The 20175-nt window shown below is 40.8% G+C and overlaps 1 protein-coding gene across 4 annotated transcripts in view; it reads right to left on the bottom strand.

The window, feature by feature from the left end:
- Positions 1-20175, bottom strand: part of col12a1a (collagen, type XII, alpha 1a) — a 57049-nt gene that overhangs the window by 5713 nt on the left and 31161 nt on the right. For all 4 annotated transcript variants that reach the window (XM_032500482.1, XM_032500481.1, XM_032500480.1 and 1 more), the window contains 28 exons: positions 19954-20083; positions 19646-19785; positions 19389-19518; positions 17445-17587; positions 15589-15718; positions 15043-15185; positions 14715-14844; positions 13986-14105; positions 13714-13860; positions 13433-13549; positions 13133-13285; positions 12865-12939; positions 12610-12749; positions 12349-12472; positions 12094-12237; positions 11686-11850; positions 11391-11429; positions 11112-11250; positions 10327-10469; positions 9739-9848; positions 4508-4666; positions 4143-4220; positions 2720-2806; positions 2212-2265; positions 1763-1858; positions 1360-1413; positions 407-460; positions 32-85 (listed from right to left, as the gene is read on the bottom strand). In XM_032500482.1, coding sequence (XP_032356373.1) covers positions 32-85; positions 407-460; positions 1360-1413; positions 1763-1858; positions 2212-2265; positions 2720-2806; positions 4143-4220; positions 4508-4666; positions 9739-9848; positions 10327-10469; positions 11112-11250; positions 11391-11429; positions 11686-11850; positions 12094-12237; positions 12349-12472; positions 12610-12749; positions 12865-12939; positions 13133-13285; positions 13433-13549; positions 13714-13860; positions 13986-14105; positions 14715-14844; positions 15043-15185; positions 15589-15718; positions 17445-17587; positions 19389-19518; positions 19646-19785; positions 19954-20083 — 3198 coding nt within the window. The remainder of the gene's footprint in view (positions 1-31; positions 86-406; positions 461-1359; positions 1414-1762; positions 1859-2211; positions 2266-2719; positions 2807-4142; positions 4221-4507; positions 4667-9738; positions 9849-10326; positions 10470-11111; positions 11251-11390; positions 11430-11685; positions 11851-12093; positions 12238-12348; positions 12473-12609; positions 12750-12864; positions 12940-13132; positions 13286-13432; positions 13550-13713; positions 13861-13985; positions 14106-14714; positions 14845-15042; positions 15186-15588; positions 15719-17444; positions 17588-19388; positions 19519-19645; positions 19786-19953; positions 20084-20175) is intronic.

Genomic DNA, 20175 nt, shown 5'->3' on the forward strand with positions numbered 1-20175 from the left:
CACACACACACACACACACACACTCCCTCACCATGGGCCCTGATGGGCCTCTGGGTCCAGATGGTCCCTCTTTTCCTGGTGGCCCCTATGTAGAAACAACATACAGTCACACATGGGTTACAACACACTGGAGAACCCATTCATGCAATACATCAATGTCATGACTTTATATTGGTTTCAGCCACGAGTTTGTCTTTTTAAATTATATTTATAAGTTAGTGGTTCAATTATTTTGGCTAATACAAGTGAGAACATGCAGCACGACTGCAAAAACTACCTGCCAGTTACTTCTGTACACGCTGGGCTAAGTGATCATATTCAAAACATGTGCTTAACTAAGTCTTGGGTCCATTTGTAGGCTTTAAACACTGTGTGAGTACTAAGCACGCCTGGAGTTAGATCTTACCCGCGCTCCGCTTGGTCCAACGGGCCCCAGAGGACCGCGTTGCCCGGGAGGACCCTGGGAAAAAAGCAGATACACTTAATCAAATGCTAATGATCAGGAACAACACATTTATACAGCTCCCTAATGCATCTGTTGAACTATAATTTACAGACTAAAATTCTGCAGTTTCCCAGTTCTTTAGCCAAACATAATATGTCTTCTTGTTGCTAAAAACTGGAACATTCCCTCTTGTACCAGAAATTTTGAGTAGACAGTGCTCTTACAGAGTAATAAGCTTTATTGTGTAAAGACAATGTGGCCAATAAGTTCTGAAAATCAAAAGAACAAGACTTGCTCCTTTCCAGTTGAATGGTGAAAGTTGGCTGAATGACCTCAGCTGGATGAATGAATGCTTTGCTCAGCCAAGAAATAGCCATGTAATGCCAGCCCACTGTATTGTAAAATCCATTTAAGCTAAAATTAGAATCTGCTTCTGACTTGATAGAGCAGTTATGTCAATGACCCCACAGAACTTTAAACTTTGAATGTTATGGTAATGGTAAGTCTGGTTTTATTTGACTTTCATTTTCATCCAACACGTCCACAGAATGACATCTACTGTAAGTCAATTGCTCAAACTTCAGACACACTAAGTCTTTACCAGGTCACGATCGACTTCAATTACAAGGCTGGGGAAGAACATGTTCCATTCCCTATTTTCCCTTTGGTAACAGGAGTCTACTCCGGGCGCCATAATAATTTAACTGCATCACTGGCCTTCTACTGTTTGTCAATCAGGAGGCTGATTCGAGAGTGTGCCTCTCCCTGAGGATGGCATGGTAAACCTCCCACTCTGAGTGTGGTTTCAATCTCAGCATGTGGACCTAATCCAGGCTCCAGTAGCAACGCTGCTCTCTATGGGTAGTCTCCTGTTTCCTGTTCATAAACCACAAAATGAGAGGGGGAGTACTTACTTGCAGGCCAGCCTGGCCCTGGTCTCCAGAATCTCCCTTTGGTCCTTGGCGACCCTGAAGGTGGAGGAGGGAAAAAACTGAGATTTGCACAAAGCTTTAGCCTTTGTTTTATCTTTTTTAGTTTGTGATTATGATTGATTCCATGTTTTGACAAGAACATCAGCAGGTAAGAAAATAAAGTAGCAGGCTAGCTGGATAGAGGTAGATTGGAGTGTTATGTGTTTTGACTTTTTTGACAGCTGTAAATCCCACTCACTGGTGGATCTGCACCAAAGACACACAAACTATACTTTTCTATCAACATGAGCTCTAATCATTTGTGATGGTGTCTGTCATACACATTAAACTCCATATCCCACAAATCTCTTCCCCGGCTGGACCTTTGTAATGTAGGTTAACTTACAGGTTCTCCAGGTAAAGACAGTCCGTTAGGGCCCTGTGGACCTGGTGGTCCCATTGAACCTGGGGGTCCTGACTCACCGCGTGGACCCATTGGACCCTACAGCATTACCCGGACAAAAAGCAAATTTGTTTCATACAAAAGAACAACGCTAATCAGACTTTGTATTACACAAAACCAACATCAACAGGGGAAATGGGTATGTGACAAAAATATGGTCTACAATCAATAACCAAAGTCAGATGTGTGCAACTTGCTTTGCCTAATGGTGTAAGCCAACATGAGGCTGTAGCAGTAATAGCTTCTAAGAGCAATGGCAGTGAGAAGCGTGTGGATTTAGCATTATTGATCATGTCAAAAAGCTTCATCGGCTATGAACTGATTCAATTTATTAAGTTACAAATTCAAAAGGTTTCAAAAAGATGTGCTTATTGATGTAAGGCTGTACTTACAGGGTTGCCGGGTTGTCCTCTATCTCCTCGTGGTCCTTTAGAACCTGGGCTGCCCTGGAAAAGCAAGAAGCCGCAAACAGAGAGTGATCATAACAGGAGCAGATTCTAAAATCCCTAAAACCCCAAATCCACAGAGGGGCTTAGTGAAGTTACCAAGCACACATATTCCAGACGTCTCCTTAATACTTTTTTCACTGTTGTTTTTCCGACAGGCATTTATCTTTTGACACTTCTTCCTGAGCCCACATTTCGTAGCATGCTACTGGTCCTCATCCTCATCTGCTTTTTCTGAAGGAAAACAAAATACCACTGATGCGAAGGACATCCTCAGTCTACTGAAGTTCAAACTGTATAGCAGGCAAATTGCTACTCATTGTAGCTGCACATTCATTGCAACACTAGCATACAAACGTATGGCATTATCATCATCATTATCAAAATAGACAGAGATAAAGGAGGTGAAGAGAGAGGACCGCAGACAAGGAATGATAACCGAAGGAATGTTTACCGAAGGTCCAGGAGGCCCCTGAGGGCCAATGCTGTCCTGTGTGCATGTGCAAGAGTGGGGAAGGGATGGACACTTGGCCTCATCTCTCTGAAAACGAAGACAGAAGATGAAGAAATTAGAGAAGCATGAACACAAATGCACACATACATTTCGCACCCACCCACTGTTAATTGAGACCATGTCTTGGCAATCAGAATCAAAAATCAGAAAGGAGTAAAAGAGAAAATTCTTGTAATTTTGTGACAGCATCATGGCAAACTGCGATTTTGACTTTGCTCGGAATTTAAGAAGAAGAGACAGTTTAGAAATCCAGCAAAGGTCATGATGGAACAGTGGTTCACGCAAAATCAGTGTGGGGCTTTAAGACCAGAGGCTCACTGACAGCTGCGAACTTTGTCCATATTTTCAGAAATGAGTCTTTGACATAATTAGTTATATAACACTGCAATCATTGATGTGATGTATTCATATCTGATGTAGATTATAGATGAATTACTCTTAATTGGATAAATGTGTCCGGTATTTACCGTACTGAATCAAAGTAAATGTGATTTACTTTCTGCTCCATAGTCTAGGTCTAAAGGAGCACTTGTTTTCATGTAGTTGGGAGATCATGCTGGCAACAGTCCGATTAGCACAATTACACAGACAGGATACAAGGTTCAATTCAGTTCCGCTGAGGCATTCTCTTTTTAAACAGCAATCTTGTTGTCAGCCTTGCATTTAGCCTAATGACTACACACCAGCATAAATAAACATCTGATAAGGTATGCATGTTTACAGTATATGCTTGGTTCTTCTACTTTTTATTCTAAAAACCAACATTATTCATGTTTTTTCAGCTACAAATGCAATTAGATCTACATGTACATCAAAACACGTGAAGGAAATCTACTAGAATATTCCTTAAATGCGCCTACACACGGCCCATTTGACTTGACTTTGTTGTTAAATGATTCTAATACTACATTTACACTATTTCATAAACAGAAATTTCAATCTCTCCAGTTTTAAAAATAACACCATGCACACCTGTCAGTTTCCAGAAAAGTGTTCATTTACATGTACCCGTGTATAAATGCCGTCAAGAGCATACCAAACCTGTAGGTGGCAGTGTAACGAGAAGCTTAAGCCCACGTTAGCCAATCAGAATCCCGAAAATAGCAACAACAGCAATGCATCACTTCTTCTCTCTTCTCTTCTTGACTTCCTTGGCTGCTTAAACCTCCGTTTGTTTCAGTTTACATGCAAACGTGCAAACAATGATTTCAAAAACTCTGGCCTGAGTTTTTAGAAAGACTTGTTTTTAGAGTCAAATTCTCTATTTGCGCGTAAACGAAGGGCACAAACGTAGGGAAATGTCTCAGTTTGTCAAAATAACCAAGTATGTGTAAACAGGGCGTCAAATGACACTTTTTCTTACTGTGGCGGGCAGGTCGCAGCATCTATCTCGGCTGATCCAGCTCAAGCTGCAGATAATATCGAACATCTGGAGCTGGAACTACACAACAGAGAAATGGAAAAACATTGAGGGGTGTTACAAATGTCTCCCATTCTTGATAAAAATGCACATTGTAGAAAACAGAACAACAATCAGTCCCTCAGAGAAATAGAAAGATGGAGACTTTTATGCTTCCCAGCAGTCACTGGGAGCAGTTCAAACTTAATTGTGCATCTACGCTCAAGAGGATTTGGATATTCATTCTTTCGAAAGCTGTTGGATGCTCTTCCAAAAATGCTTTTCCAAGCATTTTGCATTTTTCACAAGTTCCTTTTTTTTTTGCTTACTGTCGCAGACTGCCTCTTTCCCCCTCCAGACTTGGCCAACTTGCCAAGCACTTCATAGCCGTCCAGTGTGATGTTGTTAGCCTCCTTGATCGGCTTCTCTGCCACCTCCTGGCAGTCCAGGTTGAGCTTGACTTTTTCTGGAGAGATGCTGATGTGGAGCTGCAGGAGGAGGATGGAGAGAGGGCACAATTAACAAAATGTTCGTGTCTCCTTAATACTTCACAGCTGCCAGCTTTGTTGCAACACAATTACTTGGCAAAGTAATACTAAGAACATTGGAGCTTTTTAAAAGCTGTGTTTGGCATTCATTTGTACTTTAAAAGGGCATGATTACCCCTTTAAAGAGAAGGGAAATTTAAAGAGAAAGTGCAACCATAAACCCGGGAAGAACTTCACTGAACCTTTTTAAACCATCTTGTCTAAAGCTCTTAAATATGCTGAAACTGTATTCCACATAATTGTGAAATGAAGTGTTTAGTCTTTGCAGAACCATGTTAATTATAGATTCTGATATTACCCCAGAGTGGTTACTGATTTGGCATGGGACTGCTTTTTGATGCCTCAACAGATGAATGGACCATAAAAAAGGAAATATACAACAGTTGGCATCTCTATGCAGCTTTAAAGCTGTAGTCAGTGATTGTATAACAACACAGAATGACAAAATGCCAGATTTTGTTTCCTGAGAACCCTGCTCCACATCTTGAAGCAATATCATTTGCGGTATGCCATCAAACGTCCTACACTTTCCATACTTTTCCCTCACTGTTGCAAATCTTTTCCCTGTTCAACAGTCAGACAAGCTTTCTTTATGTCAGTAAAAGCAAGCTACCATTTCTTTCTACAAAACCATACCAACCACAGACTAGGCCATGGTTGCTGGCAACCAATCACAAAATTCTGGTGGACCACAAAGAGAGAGGGGTGTCATTTATCCCAGGGTCCTGGCATAGATATATTATACCATGATGCTCCTGAGGGCTTACCAAAACAACTTTGGATGATATAATGGGATGGCTAATAATGATCATGTATATATTACCTCACTGACCAATGAATAAACACAATGAAAACACAGTAGTTACTGGAAAATAAGGCCTCAAAAAACCTAGCTTTTTAGTGACCACTGCTTCCCTCAGTTGATATTTGCTGCTAAGTGATCCAATCCTACTGCAGCAAAGTGTTGACAGATTTCATTCATCAATTATAAGACTTGACTGTGCTTCATTGTGTCAACACTCAATCAGAGTCCATATGGTAAGATTTCAGACTAACACCATTCCCCGCTTCAATACACATATTTCCATGATTGCTATAAGATTACATCTTATTGTTCTTGGCTCTGTCCTGACTGTTCCTTCGTTTCCATAATCCTGAACCTTAATTCCATGCGTGCAATAATAATTAGGTGTGAGTATTCTTTATGAAAAAAATGGATCCGAGATTAAGTTAGCTTTTATTGAGCATGAAGGGAAATACATGATCATAATAGATGCAAACAGTGTTGTGACTGATCATGAAATCCCCAGTTGGGCTGATTATTTTCATTGTATCATTCTAGATGTGAAGCTGATCTTGCACCTGCGAACAGACAAGGCACTGTGGATTTCTTTGGTAAGAGATGTTAATATATAATTTCCTGTATTCCTGGTGTGTTTTTTAGGTTCAGTGAGTCTACTTGTCCTGCTCACAGAAAGAAGACGTCTTTGTGTCTCAAAAAAGGTTGTCAGAAATGAAGAGTACAATGAGTGCAGTCAGTGGACAATTTGGCAAAAACCTCCCTCTCTGTCTTAATGAAAGTATGCATATATTGGCACAGTCTTCCCAACAGAGTCCCTGAAAGGAAAGTTTAAAGGATTGAGTTCAAGACTTTTTAAAGAAAAATATGGTTGGTGTATATTTTTTTTTAAGCATGAAGGCCTACTAAAGACCACTGTTCAGTGACTACAGCAACATACACACTAAAACATCTACCAATGTAACTCTGAAGACATGACTATGACTTGTGGAAAATGTCTTCTTCACTTCAGTTAACAGGGAAGTTCCCCCACCGGGCTCCCACCCTTTGAGTGTGGGCGGGGATTCCCTAGTGGGCTAGTGAGTGGCTAGCATCTGCTATAGTCATCTTTGAGAGCTTTCCCACATGTTCTATTAGAGGTAGACCACGACCTCTTCAGCCTGGGTTATTCTTTATTAACAAGCCTGAGGAGGAAAGCCAAAATCTGCAAGCACTCTTTGACCCAGCACTGTGGCACGAAAGGACATAAAGTGCATTTAACACTTGACAAATACATAAACTGCAGTTCAAGTGACACAAATTCTTAATGAAATAGGTAATAGAAATAGGTTTGTGTGATAATTCTGTAAAAATTAACTGCCAGGAAAAGCCATGATTAAAGGCAGTGAATATGCAGTATTTTACAAACCCTAGTACTGCTAGTACTGTATGAAGATGTACTGAAATGGTTGGTAGTTGAAGCTGAAATGATATATAGATTAATATATTACACGATTGACAGTAAATGGATTATATGATTGACCGACAAAGAATTGGCAACAATTTAATCGCGGATTGATTTAAGTAAGTTTTTAAGCAAAAATGGCAAAATTTCACAAGTCCCAACTTCCCACATGTAAATAGTTTCCTGTTTCTTTGTCTTACATCATAATGCATTGAATTTCTTTGCGTTTTGAACTGTTGGACAGACAAAACAAGGCATTTAAAGATGTCATCATGATCTTTGGTAACATGTGACAAGTATTTATTTTTACCATTTGCTGACATTTTATAGATTAAATACTTATTTATTTAATTAATTAATGACAAAAATAATCTGTAAAGTAACTAACAATGAAATAAGTTGAAATTTTACTACTTTAGCCTAAAACTCAAAAGGTCAACATAGGAATTTGTTTGGTTTTGTTTTGTGGACACATGGCCATTTGTGACAACCATCTTCATTGGTCACTCTGTAATAGCCACGGACAAAGTGTTGGGAAACCACTGACAACATGTAAACACACATCGGCACAGCTGGTCGGCAATGGCACTTACTCAGCAGACCAGTAAATAAGCAGCTAGGTAGACCGCTGCAAACTCGCCAGCTCATGAAACAACAACCACTGCACCACAAACTAGCCACACTGTGTACATTCAGAATACAGTCTCCGCCATGGCCACAGACCAGAGAACATACTGTCCAACTAGACCAGCATGTCAATTCATGATGTCATTTACATCTAATTCCTGACCCAACATTTTCCAGGGTCCTATTCATTCATGAAGTTGCCCTACAATTAGTGTGTAGATGCTAAATGGTCAAACTGAAAAGCCATATACAGTACGCTGTGATCTAGGAGCCAATATATTGCTCGCATCAGTTACTATTACTTTGTAATATCCGGAAGTGGGCATACTTTGATGTGAGACCCTGGTACATTTCCTTGAGAACAAAGTCAAATGCAACTAGATGTGATTTTTAGTACATTGCAACAAGTGGTTTTCCCCAGATGAATCGAGCATCTTAAGTCATTCAAGGTTGGTATGAAAATATACTGTACTTCATTGTTCTAGTCTCTACACCCGACTGTAGTGGAACATAACAGAGGATGTTTTATATTTGCTGCTGCTTTGGGTGGGATTTAAAAGCATTTGATGTCTCCTTTTACCTCTTGCTGTGGCCACAAGGGACTCCCTACTATACAAATGCTGTTTACAGTTGTAAGCTTGGAATGTGGGCATGATGAAGTGGTTAAACCACTGAAAAGAAACAGAGTCTGCAATAACACCACTGTAAGTGATTACTTCAAGTTAGAGCCAGGTTTTGATTTGTTGAAGAGTAGTTATAATAGTAGTAGTAATAAATACTTCTCAAAGGGAGATTCATCTTAATTTCTTTCATGAAAGACAGAGCCACTGATGGCATGGTTTAATTTCAGAGTCAAGAAAATGTATCATCGGGACAGTTAAAAACATCTGGATGTAACCCTCTTAATCCATTGCTTACAATGCGTTCTATTCATGCAAACACAACTACTAAGTGTTCTTAATACATCTCTAAGTCTAATACCCTCTATTATTAGAGATTCAGCAATAAGTTTAAAGGGACACTCCATCAATTTAACTTGTAAAGTTCATTGTACTTGTCCTGGTCAGTTTTGCACAGCCTGTGAAAACAGCTGTGTAATGTCTTCTGTGGCTCTGGAGGATCTTTGTCAAGTCTAAAAACCTAACCCTTACGATGTTATCAGGGTTGGTTGATGTTCAAGGTTAATGTGAGACTGGTCTTGAAACTTCAAATGTATACTTTAACAGAAAGCCTGGGTTACATACTGTGACAGAGTATGAAAGACGGGGGTGTTTACCAGATAAGTGAAGTCTAACAAAATATGCTATTGAGTTATATTATGGGAAATGTAGGATCCAGTACTTTTGGAGATTGACCAATAGTGTGGACTGGCAGGATATTCTCGCCCACAGTTCATGCATTGATTATCTGTTTACTACATCTCCGGAGAACATCTTTAAAGAAATACCATATAATCTGCTTATTTAACAAATATGCAGACTTTAGGTTCTATTCTTGAAATGCTTTATGCCATTTTTAAACCAAACTCAAGCTGAACCCGAATTTAAAAAAATCCTGTCCCCTCACTGGTGCTACGGTTAGCGGCAGACTGGTTTGCAATTCACTTAACAACTACCAGGATAGTCTCCTTGACCACATCAAGACTGGAGACTATCCTGGTAGTTGTTAAGTGAATTCCAAATCAGCCTGCCCCTTAACCGTACCACCAGTCAAGGTTATGCTGGGTCACTGAGGTATCATAATGTCCTTCCAACCTCTCTTTAAAGTTATTTATAGCCTCCACCACCCATTCATCAAAGTAACTTATAAAAAGTGTCTCTTTGACACTCTGAGATAGATAGCAGGGAACTTTTGACGGTGAACATGATACAGCTACATTGCATTGGCTGTTTGTCGATATCATATTAAAAGGTAATTCAGCCAACGTAAATGAAGCATAAAAGTCACACGAGACATATGAAATTATTTAAAACCAATATATGTGAAAGGAAGTAAAAAGAATGAAAACAATCTTCTGCATGTTAAAGAATCTAAAGAGGATAATCAGCCCACAGACCACAAAAGCTTCCCAGTGTGTCCTATTAAAGCCAGACTTAAAGAATATCACTATGTGGTGAGTACAGAATCATGCATTGTGTTTACCTTGTGGAAGCTCCCATGGAAAACCCGCTTCACTTGCTCCTCATTAAACGTGGCTTTCTGGATCTCTCCTCGGGTGTCCTTGTTGTAGAACGTGATTGTTTTGCTGGAAGCTGAAAAGAGAAGAGCCTTTGATGAATCCCTGACAGTGTGTTACGATGCGGTGGCACGCAAAGCACAGACAGGACTATAGACAACACATGGTTGTAGAGAGAGGAGAAGAATAAAGGGAAGGCTAGAAGGGATTAGGTCCATGCCCGTAATTGTTTGCTAGCATTTACCATGTGCATAAGCACACATTTGTAAGAGATACTTATTTAACAATTAAGGCTTTCTATTAGAGAATAAAAAAGTCGAGCCAAATCCAAAATAAGAATGTAATGGAGGGCAGTGGTTTTTTACTTCAATGTTTCCAATGCCTTATTTACCACATATTGTATCTGACAAAGATGAATTAGTTTTGGCTGCCTGTAAATTAGGTAACAGAGAGAAATAAAGCAGCCTAAATTGTTAATGATGAGTTCACAGCTGTGTATATGTTGGATTAGGTACAACAGCTTCCTAAGGGCCACAACAGGATATGAGGCTTACGGTTTATGGTGACCCCAACCTCAGGGTTGTTGTTTTTGTCTGCAATCTGCCAGATATCAAAGGGTTCTGAGGCTGTGTCGGGCAGCAAGCGGAAGAGCAGGATGATGGTGTAGGATGGGGGAAGCCCTTCTGGATGGATCTCCCTGTTAGAGTTAAAAACATACATTGTGATGAGTCATGGGTCAGAGCTGTGCCCTCATTACCCTAGCAGTGAGAATATCAATGTTAGAAATAAAAGACCATTAAGTTTTGCTACAATGATCCTGCACCCAGACTGTCACATCGGCTACGGAACCTGTAAATGATTGCCAGTTTTTCCCCTGGCCTTGCAGAAAATGGCCACATATTGAAAGTATTTTCTTTCCCCTCTCCTTTACTGCAGTTCAAAGTGTTTCCATTTGTGCACATTCTGAAATTGCCTAACACCAATTAATTGAGGCCCGATTAAAAAGGACAAAGCTCTGGACTCGGGTGATTTGTTTGCTCCCAGCATGACATTGGTGGGAGGAGGGCCTGGTCCAGGATCTTTATAATTCTATAACCACGTTTTTTCTTGTTGCTGCTAGCACCTTATATTACACAAGCTGCAACAAATAGCTGTGAGCTCATTGCCAAAGGGCACTGGGGAAACCCCTATGACTACAGAGCCTATTGAACATCATTATAAATAATGACCATGGGCTGGGCAGGATTATAGTTCACAGGAGATAAGGCCAATTGGCTGGGAAAATGCACATAGTGAGACTCACACTCTGTTTGACATAAAATACAATTTAGTATCTTACTTGGTGGGCTGGTTCAGGAAGGAATCCTTGTGCAGTCTGTAGGCAATGTAGCTGTTGAAAGAGCCCGTCTCCATGGACACACCATTTATGCCAGCAAATGTCCGGTCTGTTATATTGAAAGCTTCCAGCATCCTGAAGCCTGAAAGGGATAGAAAGAGGAGTTGTGTTGAGAGCATAGAAATAGCGAAAGCTTCTTATAGTGTAGAATAATAGCTAATGCCAACAAGCTCTGGAGGGATTTGTTCATGTGCAAGGTGTAAGTTGATTCTGTATGCTTACCAGGTGTTGTGAACCCATTGATGTAGATCAGAGGGCAAGCTGAAACAGGACAACAAGTTGTAAAGGGTTGGAAAAACAGATTAATGCTGAAAGAAAGTGATTCATGTCTGTTTGTACATTTCCTGGAAAAAGATCAGCTGAAATGTGCAGCAATGGGTGAGCTTCCTGTTACCTCTTCAGGTACACTAATCAACCACAACAGAAGTTACAAAAAAGTAAAATAAATAAATAAATCTTGGAATTCAGAATTACTAAACTATAATGTGGCTTTGCAATATATTAATGTCTGCCTTACTGGAAGTGGCTGTTTCACAGATGAAGGTGATCAGGTTGTCCTGGATCTTGGCAAAAGCGTCATAGTCGTCAACAACAAACACATGTCTCTCACTGGGCTTGCTGCCGATAATTCTCAACTCTGTTGTGTCCACATCAGCTACTCCAACCACAAACACACTGTACCCTGTGGTGGCAAAAAAACAAAGACAATTGTTAAGCTTCCAATGACTACGGGGAGTTTTATCAGTGCAGGGGTTATTAAATTACAGTTTATTAAATCAGCCATAAAACTGTGGCTCTGTTGAAGGAAATCGTAGTTTGGGAGCAAACATGAAAATGGGTAATTAAAAACAGCTCTACTACATACAGTGTGGACTGCACATACAATGCACACCAAAATGACAATGATTAATAAGGCCACACATACCAGAATGCTGCAGTTTTTCTGCACTCTTCTTGACTTCATCCTGGGAGCGTCCATCTGTTACCACCACCAGCACCTTCGGTACGTTCCTCCTCATGCCACTGTCTGAGGTGAACACCTTCTCATAAACATGCTTCAGAGCGACGCCTTGAAAAAGGAGGAGGATGAGAAGAAGAGGAGAGGACAAAGAACATCAAATCTGCAGAATACATCTTCCTTTTAACACTTTGTTTGCTAAAACGCCACTCAGTGGTGTACCAGTCTTGGTGTTGCCTCCTCTGTAGCGCACAGCCTGCAAAGCTGATATCACTACGCCCTTGTCGTAGTAGGTGTTCAGCTTGAACTCTGTCTTGGCGTCATCACTGAACTGCACAAATGAAACCTGTTTAAAGAGAACAAAAATTATAAGAGAGTGACAATGACAGAAATTTAAACAAAATATATTTTCAAAAAATTGCAAGGACAGTTTGTCTGTACAGAGAAATATTAATGAAAGACAGCACCACGATTTATGCTGACCTGCATGCCACCAGGGCTGATGACGTCAAAGGCTCCAGTCATGCTCTTGACAAACTGGATGACCTTGTTGAAGCTGTCATCTCCTATACTCCAGGAACCATCAATGAGGAAGACCAGGTCTGCCTTGGCACCTTTGCACACTGTGGCGCATGTAAAATTATGTTAATGTAAAGCCTTAACGTCAGCTAAACCATAAGAATTATGGTTTATGGTTATTGTTTCAGCACACAGATGCAAAGTTAAAGCTCCCCTCACCATCAAGTGCAGGGGGGAATGATGCTGGAGGAGGGGGGGTGGGAGGCTCGGTTGGCACCTCTGTTGGTTTTGGCACTGCAAGACCAAAACAGAAACACATGCACAACATTTGAATGGTCATACTACTACATTGTAGCTGGTGGGGGCATGTTTGTGCAATGCGAAATAAATTGGAGGGTTCAGTAGCTTTTACCAATAAGCTTAATAATGTGACAGCACTGTCCTCTCACATATTAGCGAAAAACTGGCGTAGAGGGTGTCATCTTACATGTCCTCTCCTTTACTTTGACTCCAGGGCCCTCCAGGTTGGGAGTTTGGGTGTACACCGTGGCTTCGTAGAGAGAGTCAGGGGTCAAGCCATCAAAGCAATGAGTACTTTCCGAGCCTCTGACTGTGATCTCCTGAGCTCCGCTCTTGGAGGCTAGTGGAAAGAAAGAAAGAAAGAAAGACAAAAAGAAAGCAAGAAAGAAAGAATACAGATTAGACAGATTCAGGTTACAGTAATCTAACAAAGTCAAAGTATATGTCAACAAGGCTTTTATGGTGCGTATTTGAGTAAAGCACTTACAGTCAATAGGATTGACTTTGACTCTGTAGGAGGTGGCTGCTCTGTGAGGGGTCCATCGGATGCAGAAGGACTCATAGCCAACATTGTAGGTGGTCAGGTCTGTCACATTCAGGAACACTAAAGGGAAGCAGTATTCTTAGTATTCTAGGTATTCTTAGTAGCTGTATTCCTTCACAAAACCTATTTGCAAGATAATGAATTTGCACTTAAAACAAGGATCTTCCAAGTAATTTTTTGCAGATAAACCTGTCAACTAATAATGAATAGAATCAGCAGCTTACATGTGGTGCCTTGTCCAATTAGAGGCGCGCTAAGGCCTGTGTCATACTGTGCCAGGACCTTCAGGTCATAGGTGGTTCCAGGTTTCAGGTTATGCAATTGGTGGGAGGTCACGTCTCCAGCAAACACCTCCAAGGACTCATCAGAGCCTGAAAGGAGACATAAACATTAAAAAGAAAGTCCTTCTGATTTTATAAATGTTATTAGATGAAGCATTAAAACTTATTTTCTTAGTAACTAACACATGTATTCTCATAACAACCTGTCCATATACCTTCAGGCTGGTAGATAATCTTGTATCCATTAACCCTGGAGGGGGCAGGGTCCCAGGACACTCTGAAGCGGGTGTACCATTCGTCAGAAACAAGAAGGTTCCTGGGGCCAAGCATACCCACTGCAGGAAACAAGATGGGACAGCACAGTCAACACAGGCTTCTTTTCATTGGAATGGGATGGAATTTTAGTGTGTTCAGCATTGTCAGCAGGGTAATTACTGTATTATAGCTTATTGCTCATAATGACTTTTAAATTATGGTTGAAATATCTTAACATGATCAAGGGAATGATAAATCAACCATATCAGAGAGATCACACAAAAAAAGCCGCCTCAAGGAGCGGAGTGTCATTACCAAATGTAATAAAGCTTCTTTTGTTTGAAAGGCAAAATTAGGAAGACACTGGCCAGCACTGGAAGAATGAGATCTCTCTCACTGGAGCACAGCCAGTTAATTATTATCTGGCAAAGGCTCTTGGTGTGTTTGGCCTTTATGAAAAGTCAAGAATTTCACTTATTCCTCTTTTGTCCAATAGTTAAGGATCCTAATCATTGGATCAGTCTATGCAGATTTTCTGCTGTGGATTCCTTACTGTGGTGTGTGCATGTGTGTGTGCAGTACTGCATGATATTCTTAATACTTGTCTGTCAATTTGCTTAGCTGCATGTCCTTAAATGATCTTGGCATTAGTTGAAACACACAGAACGCACTGATTAAATAGTTCATACCTGTGCGTCCATCTCCTTCCAGCTGTCCTCCTGCTCCATCCGCGTACAAGGCAGTCACTCTGATGTTATAAGGAGTGTCTGGATCCAGGTTCTGCAGAATCACATTGTTTCTGTTTCCTGGTACTACAGTCTGTAAGACATAGCACATATCACATTAATAAAGGGATTAATACAAGAACAAATCAAGAGCACATTAGGGATATATTTTTATTAATTGTTTAGACGAGTTGTTTATCTATTGGCAAAAACTGGATAATTGCCACTCAAAAAGATAATTTATTAAACCATAAGCAACAGTGGAATCATGTGCAATTATAAACATGCTTACAAATTCCTCAATGGGGTCTCCTGTGGTCTGAGCATAGGTGATGCGGTATTGTGTGACAGGACCTTCGGCATGTTCCCAACTCACAGAGAGAGTACTGGTGGTGGGGTCGTATACACGCATGTTCCTTGGGCCACTGCGGGGCACTGAGCAAAGAAACGTGAAAAGTGTTTGTGGTTTGTACTAAAAAAATGGGTAACACTTTACTTGAAGTTGTCTACATAAGTGACATGACACAGTCATGACACATGAACCCTAACCCTAACCATAACTTGTCATGACAAAATTGAGTAACACTTACTAAAAGAAGCGTACCGTCATAAACGTTTAGACTTGTTTATAATGTTTTATGACACGTTTATGACAGTGTCATGTCACTCTTATGAAAGATACATTCAAGTAAAGTGTAATCAAAAAATGTAATAGTTGATCACTGAAATACTTCTACTAGATCTGTACTTGCACTCTTAAAAGCATGATACATAAGGTCCTTAGATTGTTTTTTCTACTCAAGGATGATCTTTAAACACACTGGCTCTGGGTTCTTACATGTCTTTCCGTTGTCACTGATAGTGGGTCCTTCGCCATCGCTGTACAGGGCAACCACTCCAACATTGTACTCAGTCTCTGGGAGCAGCTGCTGCAGCAGGGCCGTGGTGGTGGTCCCTGGTATCAAAATCTGCATAGAAAAACCGAGCATAGACACTTTTGAAGCGTTTCAGTGCAGTAAATTCAGTGCAGTGTAAATTTAAGACCTACACCTACCAGTACAATAAAACAAAGATAATAGCAAATGTGTTTATTTTCTAAGAAACCTGAGCAGTTTGTGTAGAGGTGCACAAGACCTTTCCCCTCTCCTGACAGCTGCTTGTGTTATACACTCCCTCTGACAATCCCTTGATGTCAGCACTAAGTGAAAGGAAGAGCCTAATGATCCTTTGATGTGTGACAGCTGGAAACGCTATTTAGTCTGACACTGACAACAACTGATTGTATACTGTAGTGGCCACCTCATTCCCACTCTCTCTTTCTCTCTGTCGATTAGTTGTACTTCTTTCACACCAATGGCCACGGTGGGACCAGGGTTATATGACCTGTGTTCAACCTTCTTTAGTCAATTCAAACCAAGTTGGTCAACACCGGTTGATCCCTAGTCATGACAATTCAGAGACAACCTGGGTCACACCGGGGTGCAATGCATAGCGTGTGAAAATCCCATTGAAATCACCCCACGTCAATCAAGGTGGATTAACCCTTTCAAACACTAATGTCAACCCTTGTTGAGGCCTCGATGTGAAAGGGGATTTAGTTGGACAGAGTAAGGTCAGCACTCCTTGAGGGCTGGTGATAACCTCTGTGTGAGTGAGTGAGAAAGGGGAGGAGGGACAAACACTTGTGTGCGATGGAAATGTTGAAGGGGGTCACGTGAGAGAAAGAACGCATCATGTTAGTGTTGGACCAGTAAATGGATTGGTGAATCTGCTTAAAATTGTTTCATGGCACATTTGAATGCAAAAGTATCCTGTTGTCTACAGACAGCTTCCATCTGTCCTGGTCAGAAATTTACTGAAGTGCTTGAGACTCTCCGTATAAAAAATAACATCACAGGCAACATCGGTAAAGCTGGTAATTCATGCTACAAATCTCCAGCTGGTGTTATATTTGAGGGTGACAGTTGAAAAAGGCCACATTGCTGCACATCATTGGCTCCGATGATGGAAAAAAGCCTGAGCCTGCCATAAATTTGCACCTCTTTATCAATAAACCAGAATATGCATCACTCTTCAAAGATCATGTTTTTAGAATCTCAGTTAAGAAACTGTTGTCAATAATCCAATCTTTCTGGCAGATGCTGGAGAGAGCTAATGGCCACATGTCAAAGTAACACTTCAAAAGTTGCTTGTGAATTCTTTTTAGATACCCAGAAATGGTGCCAGATGCCACATATTGTGTCAAGAATGGGAGTTGCAATTTAATGAAGGCTGACTTGGTTAAAATCTTTAACAGTGCGTAAAAGAGAAGAACTCAGCTGGCAATAACTGCACACATGCATGCATACAGTACAAACACTCACATATAGAGCATTTGGTGAACAGATTAATGGATGAGGCTGCATTGATTCCTAATCACATATGGTCAAACAGTAAACTGGTAGATAGATAGACATTTTAATTGGTTGTTGCTTGGGCAACATGTGCTCACACCTCCACCCTGGTGTGCTCTTTTTTATCAAACCCTCACTGTTTGTGTGTGTATAATGCAGGATTTAAGGGCATAAGCAATAAGACGGTAACTGATGGGCTGTGATAAGACAATAAAAACATAGTTGTAGTTATGGGTGTAAACGTCTTTTTATGCATATGTGCTATACTTCCCCTCTTCACACACAATGGATGAAAACTCACCGACTCAGAGGGCCTGGCGCCAGTCAAAGGAGCATAGACCACCCGGTACTGCTGGACTGGGCCTGTGGCAGCCTCCCAGCGAACATTCAGAGTGTTGGTAGTAGGGTTGAAAACCTGGATGTTCCTGACGGGGCTACGCTCCACTGCCAAGTCAGGAATGTTTGGACAAAAGATGGTGGTAAAAGATGAGGAAGTGAAAGGTTAGGTGAGGATTAAGGTTAAAGTAAAGCAAAAAAAATGGTACAAAGTGGAAAGAAGATTAAAGACAGAGCCATTAGACAAATAGGAAAGAGTGATGGCAAGGTGAGGTTGAAGGCCAGCAAATCAAGTGGTTGTGATTGGGAAGATACCGTAGATTGCGAGAGGAGATGACATAAGGAAGAGGAGACAAAACAGATTGTTTAGGTCAAGTAATCATAATTGGGGAATTAATTGATTTTAGTAAATTTGATGCTTAAACAATAAACAACACACACTTTCTCCCTTTGTCTCATTTAACCCAACATGGTATAGATTAGTTTTCCAATGTTTAGTTTAATCCAACGTATACATGAGAACACTTCAATAAAATGGGCCAATACTGGCAACCAACCACAAGTTTAAGACATTATTTAGCAATACTACTATAAACAGAACACTTCCTTTCAGTGCCCTGAAGGTTAATGAAAATGATACACAAGGTGAATTGCAGCCCTGTGTGAAGCTTGCCTTCTAAAACACCAAAGCAGATGTTTAGAGGCTTTGTGCCGGTCCCTATTAAACCCCATAAATGCAGGGGGAAAAAGCAGTGAATGAGCTTCCGTACTTTAAAGTTACACAAACCAAAGCCGGTTGGCCAGAAAGCTGCTTTGAGTTTTAAGGCACAATTAATAGTCAGCGGCTTGCAAAGTTAGTTTAAACAGTGAGGAGCAGATCCTTCCTTAAACTGCATAAAAAGGGGAGAATGAATTAAGGCACTACAGTTTGAATAGAGATGACAATAGATTTGTCAGAGGCAACAAAGTGACAAGCTTAGCTGTAAAAGGTTTTGTAGCAGTATGATCTGATATACGGTACATACTATATAAGGGTTTGGTTAACATTTCTAGGAAAAAAAGCCACAGAACATGAAGGACCATTGCTTCAGAAGGGAAAATAGGGGTAACGGTAGCAGGCATGGAGCATGACCTTAGCCAAGTGAGTTGCGAGCCATAAAACATATAATGCTCTCCATTCATTTCTAACCCCCGTTTCTGTTGCTTTTTCCCAAAGGAGAGCCAATTACTCAATATACCCTTCCCCCATTACCCAGCCTAACCATTATCCCTTACCACTACCCTTCATTCCACCCTATAAATGGACAATATTACTGTAAAGAGAGGATACACCATTATAATACTGCCAACCTGGAGGAATTCTTTCCTACGCAATCACCCCGCAAAATGCTGATTCATTCCCAGCAGAGATTGTTGGTTTGAAATTGTGGAAAAAATAGAAAAATCTGTGTTCTTCAATGAAGTTCAAACTAAGCTGACTGAGTTTAATACTGTCATGTTATGTTATTTCTTATGTTACGTTTTACATGTAAGGTGTGAATTAAGTGTGCAAATAAATCCCCTCTTGAGAAGCAAATGGCATTTGATCAGTTTGGCTTGGCTCACAGCTTGTGAAAGGAATTGGAGGATCTGAAACGAATAAGTTATAAATGGCTGCCTCTTTGAATGTTCCTGGCACACAGTAACAGCGAGCCAGCAACTGAGGCCAGTAAGTTTATTCTGGATGTACATGATTGGATTTCTTGAAATCCCACTGCCGTCATTCAGTTTGTCGTTCTCAAAGGTCCTCTTCTCAGGCTGCATGGGCTATTATAAAACCTGAAAGCTGTCTTCCAAGGATGTCACCACTGCTCTTAAATATTTCTATTTATCCTGCCGACACCAATGATTATATACATGCAGTGCTTACAGGTTTTGCCATTCTCAGACATGCGTTGTCCCTCTCCACTGGAGTAGACCGGAACCACAGTCGCTGTGTAGACAGTGTCTGACTGAAGGTTCTTCAACACAGTGTTGTAGGTGCTGCCTGGTACCTGGACCTAGTATATATATACAAGTGTAATAATACAGGCATCAGGTTGTGCTCTGGCCTCCAGATATGACCATATTGTGATTATAAAGAGAAAAACATTCATACATTGTCTAATGCTCTATTTTACAGCTTACCATCTCTTCCTCTCCTCCAGCTGCAGGGACATAGAAGATCCTATACTGACGCACGTTGCCCTCAGCAGCTTCCCACAGAACATTCAAGGTGCTGGTAGTGGGGTCAGTGACCCGCAGGTTCCTAACACCGCCCAAAGGCTCTGGGGTAAAACAAAAGTTTGATACATTACAACCAAACAGTGTCCATAAGCTGTAATGCTCTAAGAGTTTCTAAGAATTTCCATGAGAGTGTTACTACAACTGCAGAAATCATAAGGTGTAAGTTATCATTTGTCATTTGGGAGCAATCAAAGAGAAGCACAACTCACTGGTCTTTCCAAGGCCGTTCAGCTCCATGCTGACTCCTTTGGCGTAGACCGCCACCACGGTGATGGAGTATTCAGTGTCAGGGGTCAGCTTGGGAAGCAGGACAGTAGTTTTCTTCCCTCCAATCTGGGTCTAGATGGGGAAGAATACATGTTAGCTGCCTTGGTTTATATCTTTTATATACACTACCGGTCAAAAGTTTGGGGTCACTTAGAAATTTCCAT

The sequence above is a fragment of the Etheostoma spectabile genome, chromosome 20, assembly GCF_008692095.1.
Source record: "Etheostoma spectabile isolate EspeVRDwgs_2016 chromosome 20, UIUC_Espe_1.0, whole genome shotgun sequence".
Lineage (NCBI taxonomy): Eukaryota > Metazoa > Chordata > Actinopteri > Perciformes > Percidae > Etheostoma > Etheostoma spectabile.